The sequence below is a fragment of the Lissotriton vulgaris genome, chromosome 9, assembly GCF_964263255.1.
Source record: "Lissotriton vulgaris chromosome 9, aLisVul1.2, whole genome shotgun sequence".
NCBI classification, from domain to species: domain Eukaryota; kingdom Metazoa; phylum Chordata; class Amphibia; order Caudata; family Salamandridae; genus Lissotriton; species Lissotriton vulgaris.
This window is the reverse complement of record NC_141697.1, coordinates 866,523,756-866,538,888: the sequence shown is the minus strand read 5'-3', so window position 1 is coordinate 866,538,888 and position 15,133 is coordinate 866,523,756. Positions and strand designations below refer to the sequence as shown.

Genomic DNA, 15,133 nt, shown 5'->3' with positions numbered 1-15,133 from the left:
CAGCCTGTAGTCCCTGCAGATGTACATGTTTGTGATGCTTGCTGTGTTGTCCTGTGCTTTGTCAACATCTTCGAATTTTGGTTAATGGGATGTAGATGCATGGAACACTGCTAGTCATTAGGGTGTCATCCCTGGGTGTTGTTTATGTAAGGGCCTGTACTGTGTGCAAACACACATTTGACATATTCTTGATACCCGGAGACACTTTTGTGTTTCCAACATCAGCTTGTTTTCACTATGTGGTCTCTTTCTGTGACTTTGTCACTTGTATGTGTGTGCGACTGCTCACACTCATCAGATTCTAACCTCCATGGTTGGATGATGGCAACATGTGTACTTTGTGTGTCTCCTTTTTTTATTGCTCTGGGACTGTGATGAAGAGCCCTATTTGTGTGATACATTTCACGTCATGCACATGTACCTCATACTATGCAGTGTGAAAGACATTCACAATGTTTGATGACTGGCCATGTGTAATGTGTTTGTATACTTCAGAGCCCACCACCACCCCTGGGATTGTCATGGTTGCATGTGCAATGTCAACAGTCAATGTGAGAGTAGCTGATGCACATTGGTGCAGATCAAGGTGTGTGGCACTGGCATTTAGAGTAGCCAAATGTGAGTTGTGTCATGGCTAAGCCCCTTCCTACATAGTGGCCTTACATTATAGGCCTTGCCCAGTGAGTTGTGTTTGGCTATGTGTGATGGAAGTTGATCTATCAAGAAAAAAGAAACATTGCACATAGGTGAATGTGCTCCGTAGTGTGGGCAACATCCAGATTTGTCACCACAGAGGGTCATCAGACAGGATACTGTCACCACAATGTAGGGTGCTGCTGGAGTGGGTCTGTCTCTAGATGTTGGTTGTTGTCCCACCCAGCTTGTTCACATGTGTCTGTTGTAAACCCGCTCATCTAACAATGCCCAATTGGTCACAAACAGAAACCCAATTCAGGAGATACTTCTGGATTGTACTGAAAACGCATTTGTCTCAGTGGAGATCAGCCACCCATCATGTGTGGTGTTGTAGCCTGGAGACACTTACACACACACACACATGTTGTATTTGTTCTGCAGTGTGTGGCTGGCTGGTTGTTTTAGTGCATCTACAACCATGTATTTATATTGGCTTTGAGGGTCACTGTGTGGATGTTGGTTGGAGGTTTTTAATCTACTGGACCTGGGACATCAACATCGCCAGTTTGCACATCCATCATGTTTACTATTTCCCATTGCTGCAAAAGTATGGAACATAATCTCCTACATGCTGTGTTCTCTGTGGGTTCCTTTGTATGGATGTCTTTTTGTGAACAAATGTGTGTTTATGCATCATGATGGTTACTTTTTACATTGTCCAATTCAACATTGGAGGCATTGTTCACCCCCATGGGCAATGATTGTCTGCACATGGCTGAGGTTTTTTTTTAAAGGCAGCACAATATTTCCCTCAACAGATCTGTGTTTGTTCGGCACACATCCACTACTTTGTCTCTACATTGCTTGTGGTGTTAGGACCAGGAATTATACGTAATAGTTCACACATGCTGGTATTTTGAACCACAGACTCATCTTTTGGTCACTGCAGTGAGGGGGGATTAGACCCAATTTCCTCATTTTGCCACCCAATGTTGGGGGTTTGAACATCACACTCACCTTTTGGTCACTGCATTGAGGGGGGGTTGGACCCCATTTCCCATTTTGCCTCCCAATGCTGGGGGTTTGAACCCCACACTCACCTTTTGTCACTGCAGTGAGGGGGGTTAGACCTCATTTCCTCATGTTGACACCCAATGTTGGGGGTCTGAACATCACACTCACCTTTTGGTCACTGCAGTGAGGGGGGTTAGACCCCATTTCCCCATGTTGCTTCCCAATGCTGGGGGATGGAACCCCACACTAACCTTTTGGTCACTGCAGTGAGGGGGGTTAGACCCCATTTCCACATTTTGTCTCCAAATTCTCGGGGTTTGAACCCCCCACTCACCTTTTGTTCAAAACTGTGATGAGGCTTTCAGTGAATGTTCCCTTTATGTGTCACTACTGCAAGCATAGTGGACACATGACACAATCTTGGCATGATAGTGGGGGGGGGGGAGTGTTCAGCCTCCCCCTTCTATGGGGTGGACAGGGCTGGAAGTGATAGCCATCCATTCCCTATGGGTAGATACTCCTGGGAGTGAAAGCCATCCACCCGCCCTATGGGTAGAGACTGCTGGGAGTGATAGCCATCCACCACCCTATGGGTAGAGACTGCTGTGAGTGATACCCATCCATCCCCCTATGGGCTGGACAATGCTGGTAGTGATAGCCATCCATCCTCCTAAGGGCTGGACAGTGTTGGGAGTGATTGCCATCCACCCCCCCATGGGCTGGACAATGCTAGTAGTGATAGCCATCCATCCTCCTAAGGGCTGGACAATGCTGGTAGTAATAGCCGTCTATCCCCCTATGGGCTGGACATTGCTGGGAGTGATAGCCATCCACCCCCCTATGGGTAGAGACTGCTGGGAGTGATAGCCATCCATCCCCCATGGGTTGGACAATGCTGGGAGTGATAGCCATCCACCTTCCTGTGGGAGAGACTGCTGGGACTGATAGCCATCCACCACTCTATGGGTAGAGACTGCTGTGAATGATAGCCATCCACCACCCTAATGGTAAAGACTGCTGGGATTGATAGCCATCCATCCCTCTTTGGGTAGAGACTGCTGTGAGTGATAACCATCCATCCCGCTATGGTCTGGACAATGCTGGTGGTGATAGCCATTCATCCCCCTATGGGCTGGACAATGTTGGGAGTGATTGCCATCCATCCCCCTATGGGCTGGACAATGCTAGTAGTGATAGCCATCCATCCTCCTATGGGCTGGAAAATGCTGGTAGTGATAGCCATCTATCCCCCTATGGGCTGGACATTGCTGGGAGTGATAGCCATCCACCCCCCTATGCGTAGAGACTGCTGGGAACGATAGCCACCTACCACTCTATGGGAAGAGAATGCTGGGAGTGATAGCCATCCATCCCCCTATGGGCTGAATAATGCTGAGAGTGATAGCCATCCACCCTCCTATGGGTAGAGACTGCTGGGATTGATAGCCATCCACCACTCTATAGGTAGAGACTGCTGGGAGTGATAGCCATCCATCCCCCTATGGGCTGGGCAATGCTGGGAGTGACAGCCATCCATCCCTCTATGGGTAGAGACTGCTGGGAGTAATAGCCATCCACCACCCTATGGGTAGAGACTGCTGTGAGTGATAGCCATCCACCACCCTAATGGTAGAGACTGCTGGGATTGATAGCCATCCATCCTCTTATGGGTAGAGACTGCTGGGAGTGATAGCCATCCATCACCCTACTGATAGAGACTGATGTGAGTGAAACCCATCCATCCCCCTATTGGCTGGACAATGCTGGTAGTGGTAGCCATCCATCCCCCTATGGGCTGGACAATGCTAGTAGTGATAGCCATCTATCCCCCTATGGGCTGCACAATGCTGGTAGTGATAGCCATCCATCCCCCTATGGGCTGGACAATGCTATTGAAGATAGATATTCACCCCCTATGTGTGTGTTACTCTTCGCAGGTTTGTGACGTTTTGGTGTGTGGTAGGTGCCTTACTTACCGTCTGCGACGTACATGTCTGGTCCGGTTGTCGATTCCGTCATAGACGTACAGTACAGGGATGACATGTGCGATCGAATACATGGTTGGTTCGCCTCGTAGGCGTTGGTCGTTGGTTCGTCTCATAGGTGTAGATCGTTGGTTCGTCTCGTAGGCATAGAACGTGTTGTGGCGCGAAATGGACCTGATGTACTGCTCTTCTGGATGATGAAACCTGTTCAGCGTGTAGGAAGTATTCATCGAACTTGGCCGGCCGGATACTGCTGTGAAAATGCTTCCGGATGACTCCATTCAGCATTTGCGGCGCCGCTCGTACGGGATATGTGACTGAAACCGGAGCGTATGTGTCGATCGGGATTTGGACACATTTGCACATCGTACTTCATCGTTCAGGCAGACCTGCTCCTGGAACGTGTCGGTCGGTGGGTATTTCTACAAATGGCATTGGCGGACCCTTCGTCCGAGATCAGAATCGACCCCAATGTGTGAAATTTAAAGAAATATTCTAGGCATAGGATTTTGCACTGGAATGGTATACTTACAGAGCTAAACCTATGCTAGACATAGCACACACACACATGCACACACACACACACCTTCGCACCATCCTGCCTAAAAAATGTAGCCATCTAGATGAAAAACAACTCTTTAGTAATTAATGGTGACAAAAAAGAAGTCCTCTTCTTTAGTGGATACAGGCCTGTCTCTTTACCAGTGTCTGCTGAGTCTGCCAAAATCTTGGTGTTCAAACTTGACTCCAGGCTCAGATTTGAGAATCCCTTGAAACCTCCTGCTTCTACCTTTTAGCAATTATCAGGAAGATTCTTCCTTCTTTTCTCCCAACATCTTCCAGGAAAACTGTGTTTCAAGCTCTGATAACAATGAGGCTAGATTATTGTAATTCCTCACTGGATCCTCTACCAACTTATCTTGTTCACAAAATGCCATTAGTTCAAAAAGCTTATGCAAGTGCACCAATCTCTACCCAGCTGGACAGTTACCCTGACTAACCGTTACCCATTGCCCAGAAAATGTTCATCAAAACGCTTTGTCTTAGACATAAAACATTATATAGCACAACAGCAAACTCCTACATGGCCCCGTTGTTCTCTTGGTACTCTCCGTCATCATTGCTGTAATCTAAGTCACAACACTTAGTCAAATCACAGAAATATAATAAAGTCAGATAGATTTTGTTAGTGACAGGAAAAGCATGGACTACCATGTCCATCTCTCTTCAGGCTCAGCCGAAATATGCAAGCTTTAGAAAGGGGCTTAAATGTCATCTTTTTATTAAAAATAATACAGCTTGTCTCCTGCTCCTGCATTGGGTAGTGAAGAGTCACAAGGGAAACAGCCTTTACAACTAGGTTTTTACCAAGTTGTGCCTTTACCATAAATTGTTTAGCACACATATTTTTATCATGTGCATGTTCTTACAACTCATGTCTTTACTGCGCATTTAAGGTAAGTTGGGGTGTGGGGGGACTTCCCCCACAAATACACAGTTTTTATATATATGAACAATGCGTGGTAATGGCATAAGTTGTAAAAGCATATGCGTTGTAAAAGAAATGCGGGGTAAAAAATGTGTGGTTAACGCATGCAATGTATTTCCCTGCGTTGTTCCATCATACAATCATCTCAGAAGTGTCTCCCCTCGTTTTATGAGGTTATGTACACTCTATAAATGCACTACAGTATTTCACCATGGTCAAAAAGATTGTGCATGGTACTAGCCAGCCTGCTTATGTACCAGCGCAGGGGATTAGAGCTGTAGCAGTTCATTTTTTATTTATGTGGCTTAGTGCTGCTCCTTCCCACTAATGCCACACAGGAAAGCAACAAACTGTGGTGCATTGCCCCAAAATTGAATAAATTACTTGTGCCAGCTACTCCTGAGACAGTTCTCCTGTCCAACTTGCCTGTAGTACGCTACTCTCTGCTGCCTGTCTACCTGCTGCACTCTGTTTGCGCCTCCTCTGATCGTATCTTGCTCTGTTTTGCCTATTCTGCTCATTTTTCTGCCCTATGTTTTGCCTTTTTCTTCCCTCTGTTTTGCCTTTTCCGCTTGATTTTCTGCCATGTATTTTGCACTCTTCTGCTCAGTTTTGCCTTTTCTGCTCGTTTTTCTGCCTCTGCTTTGCCTACTTTTTTTTCTGCCCTCTGTGTTACCTTTTTCTGCTAGTTTTTCTGGCCTCTGCTTGTCCATTTCTGCAAATTCTTCTGTGCTCTGGTTTGTCCTCTTCTGCTCTGATTTGCCTTTCTGCTTGTTTTTCCGCCCTCCATTTTGCCTTTTCGGCTCGTTTTTGCCCTCCCTTTTGCCTATTTTGCATGTTTTCTGTCCTCTGTGGTGCCTTTTCTGCTCATTTTTCTGCCCTCCGTTTTGCCTTTTCTTCTGCTCGTTTTTCAGTTTTCTGTTTTAACTTTTTCAGCTTGCTTCTTTCCTCTTTCCCATTTCCTAAAGACCAGGCCTTTCAACAGAGATCTTGCAACTCAGCGCCCAGGGGTCAGCGACAGGCGGTACAGGAAAGAGCGGTGGTATTGGTTGGGGGGGTTTGGACAGATGACTACGAGGGAAAATAAAAAATGTATTTAATTTTCCCTCGTCGTGTCTGTCAAAATCCCCCCCAACCAGCCCCACCGCCCCACCACTCTTACCTGCACGGGCTACGGCTGCCAGGGGTAACAGTGACCTGCTCTACAAATGCTAATTGAATGATTGATTGATTGATATGTGTTCCACTGAGATGTGAACAATCTGCATATCGAGGCCTAAGTTCTACTTCCGTCAGTTGAGTAGTCAACTGGTGTCCAGACAAAGAGCTCCAAACCTAAATGCAGCTACTAAGTGGTATTGTTTGTTTACTAATTTTCATCTTTCAAAGGATGGAAGAAAAGAACGAAAGGGGGGCACAAAGTCATGCTTTATTTATTTCTCTCCTTATAAAGCAGTCTATTTAGACTCACGTATGTGTAGTCAACTTTTGTTGACACTTGTATGTTTGGTTTTTACAAAAACTTTTTTTGTATTATATTGTTTCTTGCATTTTAATAAATGCACACCCGCATTTGTGATTAACATTTAAATCTGAAAGTACCATACTGCAAAAAACTAAAAGGGCTGGATGACATTGTGGCATTAGACATGGGGTAGCTATACTTTCCTAATGCTGCGGTCACACAAACTCTCTTCTTGGGCATAGGAGCACATCTAACAATTATTTCACTGTACTTTATGGGAGTTGCTATTGTGATGTTTGAAGGGGTTAAACTAAAACTTGGAGATTAGTGCCAGGAAAAATAATAAACAACCAACACACATGGTTTACGAATGTCTTTCATCTACCTGTTTATTTCATACTTTGTTTAAGTGAAGCATTGGGCCTGTCTGTTCTATACCTACCCTGATGTTGTTGGACCTCGCATTGATGCTGCCTGTGCTAGAGTGTTCCGTTGCTTGTTTGAGGCTTTCACTACAGCTGTAGGTGCTGAACTGGTTCTGTGTGTGCTAAAAACATCAAGGGCTAGATGTAGGTAGAAAAGATTTACCGATTTTAAATTACCGAATTTTACCGATTCGGTAATTTAAAATCGGTAAATCTATGGGTCCGACATGTAGGTATTCCTGATGTGCTGGAATACCGAATCGGATGAATTCGGTATTTACCGATTCGGTAAATACCAAATTTCACAAGGGTGCAGGGGGTGTCACTTTGACACCCTCTGGCACCCCCAAAACAGGCTCGGTGCCATGTGGCAGGCATACATGCCCTAAGGGCAGGTCTGCCTGTCACATGGCATAGGTGTGCATGCACACATGTGCATGCACACCGGAATCGGTATTTTACCATCAAATTGGATTTGATGGTAAAATACCGATTCGGTAAGGCTCCTGGGACTCTGAAGAGTCCCACCTACATATGGGTGGCTTAAATTCGGTAAATTTACCGATTTTTTATTTTACCGAATCGGTAATTTTACCGATTCGGTAAAATAATGCCCCCTACATGCCAATCACCTATTTACCGATCGGTAACGGCCGAAAATATCGATTTTTGGCCGTTACCGACCGACCTACATCGGGCCCCTTATCTCTGCTGCAGAAATGTCACTGAGAGTCCATTGCCTTCAGACACCCAAGCTCCATTAGGTGCTTGATACAATGAACCATTATTTGTCCATGCTCAGGACAGTACAAGAGAAGTTTATAGAACTCCAAGGTCATAGCAATGTCCTTATCATGTACAGCGGGGGTACTTTACTACAAGTCAGTTTTCTTAACATGTGCAGTAGTTCATAATGTGCAGAAACATGCAGAAAGATTCTAACTTTTTTATAATTACCTCAGTAGTGCAAAAATAAATATGTTGCCATAAATATCTCCTTTTTTACTTGTCACTTTAAAGCAGAAGAAATATAATCCAGGTTTCTTTTTTTGTTCATTAAACAGCTGTGTTAATTATGCTCTGTGTCCTGACCTGCCTCTGCCCTTGGCTGCTGGCTCTGGCAGCAGGCCTTGTGACATCAAAACTCAACTGTAATAAATTATAACAATTGAGTTCTTCCATAATTTTTTCATAATCGGTGACTGGGTGCATCACAAGTCTCTGATTATATTTGGGATGAAGTACCCCCTGCTGTACCTTATAAGCATAATGCAAGTCACCAAGGCATTCCATGACCATATAGAGACACAAGGCTGAAGGCCAAGTTCCTTTATATGATTAAGGAACTTTTAAATGATGTGCAATGCCCTTATCATTTACGGCATGGGTGCTTCATTCCTTACAGTACATGGTCACCACATCAACTGTCCTACAAATCCCTTAAATTCTTGGTGTGCAGGCTTTTCATATGAAGGAGAGATCATGTTTGCAAAATATGAAGACTACGAAGAGAATCTCTAGTGATAAATTAAACATATAAAAAATTTGTTGCAACCTTGAACATCCATAGTTCTTGATTTGCGATGAATAGTAGACTTCATCTGCTCATTAGGTCTTCACGTTTCTCACCAAGATTTCTCCTCTCAGTCTTTATTATCAAGAACATATTACAGACAACAATACTCCTTTTCTCTAGCAAATGATACCTTGAGAATGCACCTGCAAAAGAAAGAACATGCGGATTGAGCAAAGTATACTTCAAAATCACAATACCTTTAGTCAGGCTTACGTTAACTAAACATTATTACATGCACATCATACATGGTTGTACTTGAGCACATATAAATTAAGAACAAACCCTAAGTTAGTAAAAGCATACATGATTCGTCTTCCAAATATGACTTTCAGAATATATGCAAATGTGACTTAAAATATAAATGCAAGTCAACATTAGTAAACACATTTATAAATCTTCAGTTTCTAAGTGTTACATTTCATTAATGCATGTATGTGTTCACACATTAATATTATCAAGGCACACTGTAGAGATAATGTCAAATCGAAATGCAAATTGCGCATTGTTGACGTGTTAGGGATGGAGATTAAAGTGTGCTCCTCCACTTACAGAAGGATTCTAACTCTTATACAATTGGGCAAGTAGTGCAAAAAATAAACATCTTGTCTTAAATATCTCGGTTCTTCTTGTCAATGTAAAGCTACAAAAAAAGAGAAAAGGAAGAAAAGCAAGGTTTCATTTTTATTTCTTTAAACAGCTGCTTTAATTGTGCTCCGTGACCTGCCTTTCCGCTCAGCTGCTGGCTCGGGCAGTAGGCATTGTGATATCTGAACTTAACTCTAATAAGCTATCACAGTAGAGTTCTGATGTCATTTCTTCATAAACAGTGACTGGCTGTGTCACAATTATAAAAAATTATAAAAAAAGAAATTAGATACTTTTTAAACAGATCTTGCATAATCCTATGTGTTATTAAGAAATTAGAGATCTGTGTTATATAGGAATTGCAGAATCCAATGTATAACACTTCAACAAACGGGAGGTAGTTTCTCACATTCCCTAGAAGTGGGCATCTCGCTCACTTAGGCAGCTGACAGGCCTTTCCAGCACCGGAGTTCAAACCAATGCCCTCACTGTCGAGGCTGGCAACAAGTTAAAGTATATTCCTTAGATACACAAATTCAAAACATAAAATCTTTGTCATAGTTAATTAAGGACTGGCCCAGCACACCCAAAACGTTTAATCTATCGATTGGTTCAAATCAAACCATTGCATTATTTATAAAAAAATATAGGAATAATACCCTATGGAAAGAGTAAAAAAACATGATTATTAAATATATATTTTACGTCACTGTAAATCTTATAACAAGTAGCTACATCCTACCCTGGCCTTGTTTGTCTTAAAAAACTATTTGCTGGGAGGAATGGAGGAGGGACCTTGACTGGTGCCAATGGGCCAAAGAAACTGTATACAGAAGCAGTGGGTGTACTAAAAAAATGGAAGAGTGTGTGGGGGTCCTGGCGGAAGTATAGAAAATCTGTGGCAGTCATGGAGGGGTAGGGGAGTTGGGAATTGCTGATTGTCCTTGTTGTCTCCCAGCGTTTATGTTTCTGTTATCTCTGGTGATATCTCCCAATGTGATATATTGGCACTATTTTGTACTCTATGGTCTGATGAGCAGTGTTAATAAAAAGATGTTTAAAAAAAATAAACTATTTGCCACAAACAGTCTTGGGGAACTGGAGTTTATGAGGGATATAGGCTTTGATTTAAAAGAGATTTGTTCTACCAGGGATGCTATTTGACTAAGGGGAGGCCTGGGTCTGACAGATATTTATGCCCACATGCATCAAACTGAATTGCATTCGCAAACGGTGCGAATCGCAAAATTCGGCCGTTTGCGAATGCAATTCATTGATTTGGGATGCATTAAGCTTTTTTGCTTTTTTCACAATTTTAGAAATCGCAATTATGTTGCGATTTCTAAAATTGCGATTGCATTTAAGAAATCGCAATTTGAGATTTCTTAAATGCAATGCATGATCATTTCAAAATTGCGAATTCGCAATTTGGAAGAGGTAAATTAGCATGAAGTTGGACTTCATGCTAATTTACCTAAAACTTACAAACATGCACAAAATAGCATTTTTGAAAGTTGCATTTTACACACACACATGTCCTTGGGACATGTGTGTGTGTAAATTGCACTTAAGTTTAATTTCAGGGGTGCAGGGAGGGGTTCTTTGGACCCCCCCTGCACCCTTGAAATTGCATTTTCAATTTGCGATTCGCAAACTGAAAATCGCAAATTGTGAATGCCTTCCCATTGATTTCTATGGGCCTCTTGGCCCATAGGAATCAATGGGAATGGGATTCCTTAATTGTGATTCGCAAATTGAGAATCACAATTAAGGAAAAATAAGAAATCGCAAAAATATTTGCGAAATTTTGATGCATTGCAGTTTGCGAATTCTTAATTGCGATTCCTTAATTTTCGCAATTAAGGATTCGCAAACGGCAACATTGATGCATGTGGCCGTTAGCTTCATATTTCCAGTTGTGAAAGGACCTTTTCTGAATTACTTTCGTAATTGAGATGAGATGAATACGGGTTGAATGAGAGGCTCTTTACAGCAACTTGTTGATAATACAAATATCAGGGTATGAGAGGAAAGGATGAGAGCAACATATTCATATGCAATTATGCAACAAGTCAACAAAACCATAAATCTGGCCTTCTCAGGCCAATTTTTTTGTGTGCAAAAATATGGAATAGGAATTACAGGTGTATAAATATATAAAAAGTAATAAAAAGTAAAAATGGAAAAACATAAACATGGTGGGCATACATTTGCAAAAACATTTAATGAAAAAAGACACATTTCAAAAAAGGTTTAAAACATGAAATTTAGAAAGAAAGCAGACATTTGCCAACAAGCCCTAGCGCTGAAGAGGACTATTTTCTAGATGGATGTGCACATGTGCAAGTGCAAAATCACATCACTCAATGTGAAGAGATGTGATGGTTGACGCTGGATGACCCACTTCCCCATGCTGTCGGCTGTAGAATTTGGATGCAGAATATGAAGGACACTTGACCAGACCAACGGATGGAAAGGGCTTACCAAAAGCCTCTCTTTGTACATGTATTCTGTTTGTATTTTAGTATTTTTTTTGTTGAAGACAAGCGGTTTACAAACTAGCTAAATCTGTCTTTAGGCCAAACGAAAAAGCATAGTACAGAGAATTCTGTTACATTCGGACATAACCGAAAGAGGTAGAAGCAATGGGGCCTGCTTTGACGCTTTGATGTATGTAGAAGAGTAGAGGAGCCATAGTAGACGGGGTGGTCATGCTCACCTGACACTATTTACAAAACGAAGGCATGGATGTTCACAAATACAATTGTTTATCACGTATTTTGTCCCCTCGTGTCATCTCACCATTAGCAGACAACCATGACAGACTAGATTTTAGTTTAAATGCTGATTCTGTTGTGTTACCTAAGGGGTTTAATGGCATGTTTTATGTAAGGATATGTAGTGGCATTTTTTTAAGGGCGTATTTTCTCTTTTGCAGCTGCGTGATATCTATGGCCCTGTGTTCACGGTGTACATAGGTCCACGACCTGTTGTGGTGCTGTGCAGCTACGATATTATTAAAGAAGCTTTTATTGACCAGGCAGATGACTTTATGGCAAGAGGAGCAATTCCGACATTCGAAAAGATTTTTCATGGGCATGGTGAGTCCTTGAAAGAAAGGGTAATTTGGGGTCAATATAAAACCAGTATGGGAGAGAATGTATCCTTACGGCTGGAACGGTCGACCTCGAAGCTGGGGAGCCTGTTTCACACCTCCGCAACGACGCTTAACATTCTGTGATTCTGGGCAAAATCACTTAATCTCCCCGTGCCTAACAAAAATGAATGGGTACTTCTGTAACGAAACTGGAGGTCATGTAAAGCGCTCTGATACCAGACGTCTCGGGTCTAGTTCGCGCTATATAAAACTCTAAGAAAAAAGAAAAATCTGTGGATTCTTAATCTGTCTTTGGTAGTTTGGAACAAAAACCATGAAAACAACTCCTGGAGCCAATTTGCATGCTTTGAATTAGTGATTTATCATTTTTTACACCCGCATTGCAGTGACTAACGATGCAAACGTATATTTTTTTATGCAAATGTCCTTCTTGATAATCTACCATCAAGTTTAACTCCTTCGATGCTCATGACGAGCCCAGCTCATCATAAGTCACAGTGGAGCTGTGGTCATGACCAGCTGGGCTCATCTTAACGGCTGTGGCCCGCCCACACGCAAGTGATTCCCTGCCTGTGCGGGAGAATTAGCCTGTGGGCGGGGTTGTGACGAGTCCAGCTCGTCATGAGCACAGCTCCACTGTGACCAGCTGGGCTTGTCACAAGTACCGCGGCGCTGCCGAGGATCCCCCTGCACCCTTGCACCGTGGGGCAATTACCCCCGCAGCGAAGGAGTTAATGCTAACCCTGGGCGCAGTTCGCGAAGTACAACTTGATGTTGTTGATCGCGAACGAGGAAAAAGTCTCGCTGGGATGTCATTTTCCTTGCTCGCCGTCGCCAACTTGACGTTGAGGTCCGCGAGCAAGCAAAAAAGGACCGCTGCACTACGCTACACTATGCTACGCTATGCGTATTCGCACTGTGCTACGTGCAGTTTGCATAGTGCGAAGTAGCGCAAACTACGCGAGCGTAGCGTAGTGTTTTGCCCAGGGTTAGTTAATGCCATATTGTGGTTGCCACTGAGGCCAATATTTATCATAGTGGTGCATCAGGTGCAAGGGTGAAGCAACACTTAAGTCAGATTCATCAAGCCATGCAAGGCCAACTTGCATGACCATGCATGGCTTGATAAATCTGGAGTAACGCAAGCAGCACAATTCACTGCATTGTGTTACTCTGCCCCAGGAGGCTTTCCATGGATGGAGCATGGGGGATCCCACGCATCCACTCATTCATTCTGAAGCATTCCCAGATTTCCCAATGCTGGTAGACCTGGGAATGCGTCAGAATGCTATACCTCCCCAGGAGAGGTGAAACGAGGAGAAATATCTTAATTTCGCATTGTTTTTTCCTCTTTCTATGTGTGCTGCAAAATACAGCACACAATAGAGGAAAATGCCTCTCAGGGTTGTTTTTGTGCAGGAAGGTGTTCCTTCCTGCACAAAAGTAATGCTGCTTTCGATGCAGACACTCTTGCACCTGCATTGGTGCTGGGCAGTCCAAGTGCACCAGCGCAAGGAATTGACAGGAATGTACCAGATGATGTTAAATACAGTGCATTCCTGCCCTTTCCCTTTAAACCAATGCAGTGCATGGAAGTATGCTAAATCAGTAGCTTGTGGTACTCATGAGTACAAAATGTGGTTTTGAGATAAAGGTCTTGGAAGCAAATCAATAAATGTAATTTTTATTTACCACAGGGATTGGGGTCCTCAACGGTGAGGCGTGGAAACAGATTCGGCGTTTTTCTGTCATGACCATGAGGAATTATGGCGTGGGAAAAAGAAGTATTGAGGGGATCATTCAAGAAGAGGTCAACTTCTTAATGAACGAGATTAGAAAAGCCAAAGGTTTTCTGCATTTTTTTGTTTATATAATGACGTCTATGTCAGCTGTTTAGAGTTTTGTCATGTGGATTGCATGTGTTTCACTCTACTTGATCAGTGTGTGGGGTTTTAATATGTGGGAGTCTTTTTACAGATGAACCTTGGCTTTAATGAAATATCCGAGTGAACAATATTCCGATAACTCGTCCCCATTGAATATCCAGATGAAATTCTGTAACCACATACCCTGTAGCACATTTAAAACACTAGACTTATGGAATCTCCCAAGTGAACCATATTTAATTCTTTGTACCTGGGCAACCCCCTCCCACAATGAATACTCAAACCAACTTCATTCTATATGGAACATGACCACATACCGTGTAGCAAACACTAGGAGCTTCCCAGCACAAACTGTGGAGCTTATTTATGAGAACCCTGCATCACATGTGTACAGTTCTGGATTACCAAATAGGCAAAGTAGGCACCGGCCTATGGGCCCCACTCTTTTTAGGGGCCCCCAAAAACGAATCAAAATAATATTGATTTGACCTTTAAAAAAATTACATTCAAGCTTTCTTGAATATTGTTTCCAAAAGATAGAAAAAAATAAATCAACTTGAAGAAAAAAAAATGTTAATTAAAACTCTATAGAGAAAATACTGTATTAATGTAATGTACCCTTTGAGAACTTAAAGTACATAAACCAGAGAGATCAGATGCACATAACAGTTTGTCTCTTAAAAGCTCATCTTTTGGCAGCTGTCACTTTATAAAAAATCCCATGCATGGGTATTAGGAACTAATTTGTGAGGGGGGTCTGAAATTTCAACTGCCTAAGGGCCTCCACAGGGTTTAATCCAGCACTGCATTTGCACCATGTAAAGTGGTACTTGTGTGATGCAGGACTTGCATAAAGATTTATGAAGCCACGCAAAGCCACCCTGCGTAGCTTTGAGTGGCCTTATAAATCATGCAAAAGGCGACGCAGTGCAAATCTCTGCGTCACCCTACTCT

General features: G+C 42.9%; 1 protein-coding gene across 1 annotated transcript in view; it reads left to right on the top strand.

Annotated features, from left to right (window-relative positions):
- Window positions 1-15,133, top strand: part of LOC147692387 (cytochrome P450 2A13-like) — a 977,490-nt gene that overhangs the window by 204,357 nt on the left and 758,000 nt on the right. Inside the window, exons 2-3 of the mRNA XM_086938609.1 lie at window positions 12,114-12,276; window positions 13,991-14,140. Of these exons, the coding sequence (XP_086794735.1) occupies window positions 12,114-12,276; window positions 13,991-14,140 (313 nt within the window). The remainder of the gene's footprint in view (window positions 1-12,113; window positions 12,277-13,990; window positions 14,141-15,133) is intronic.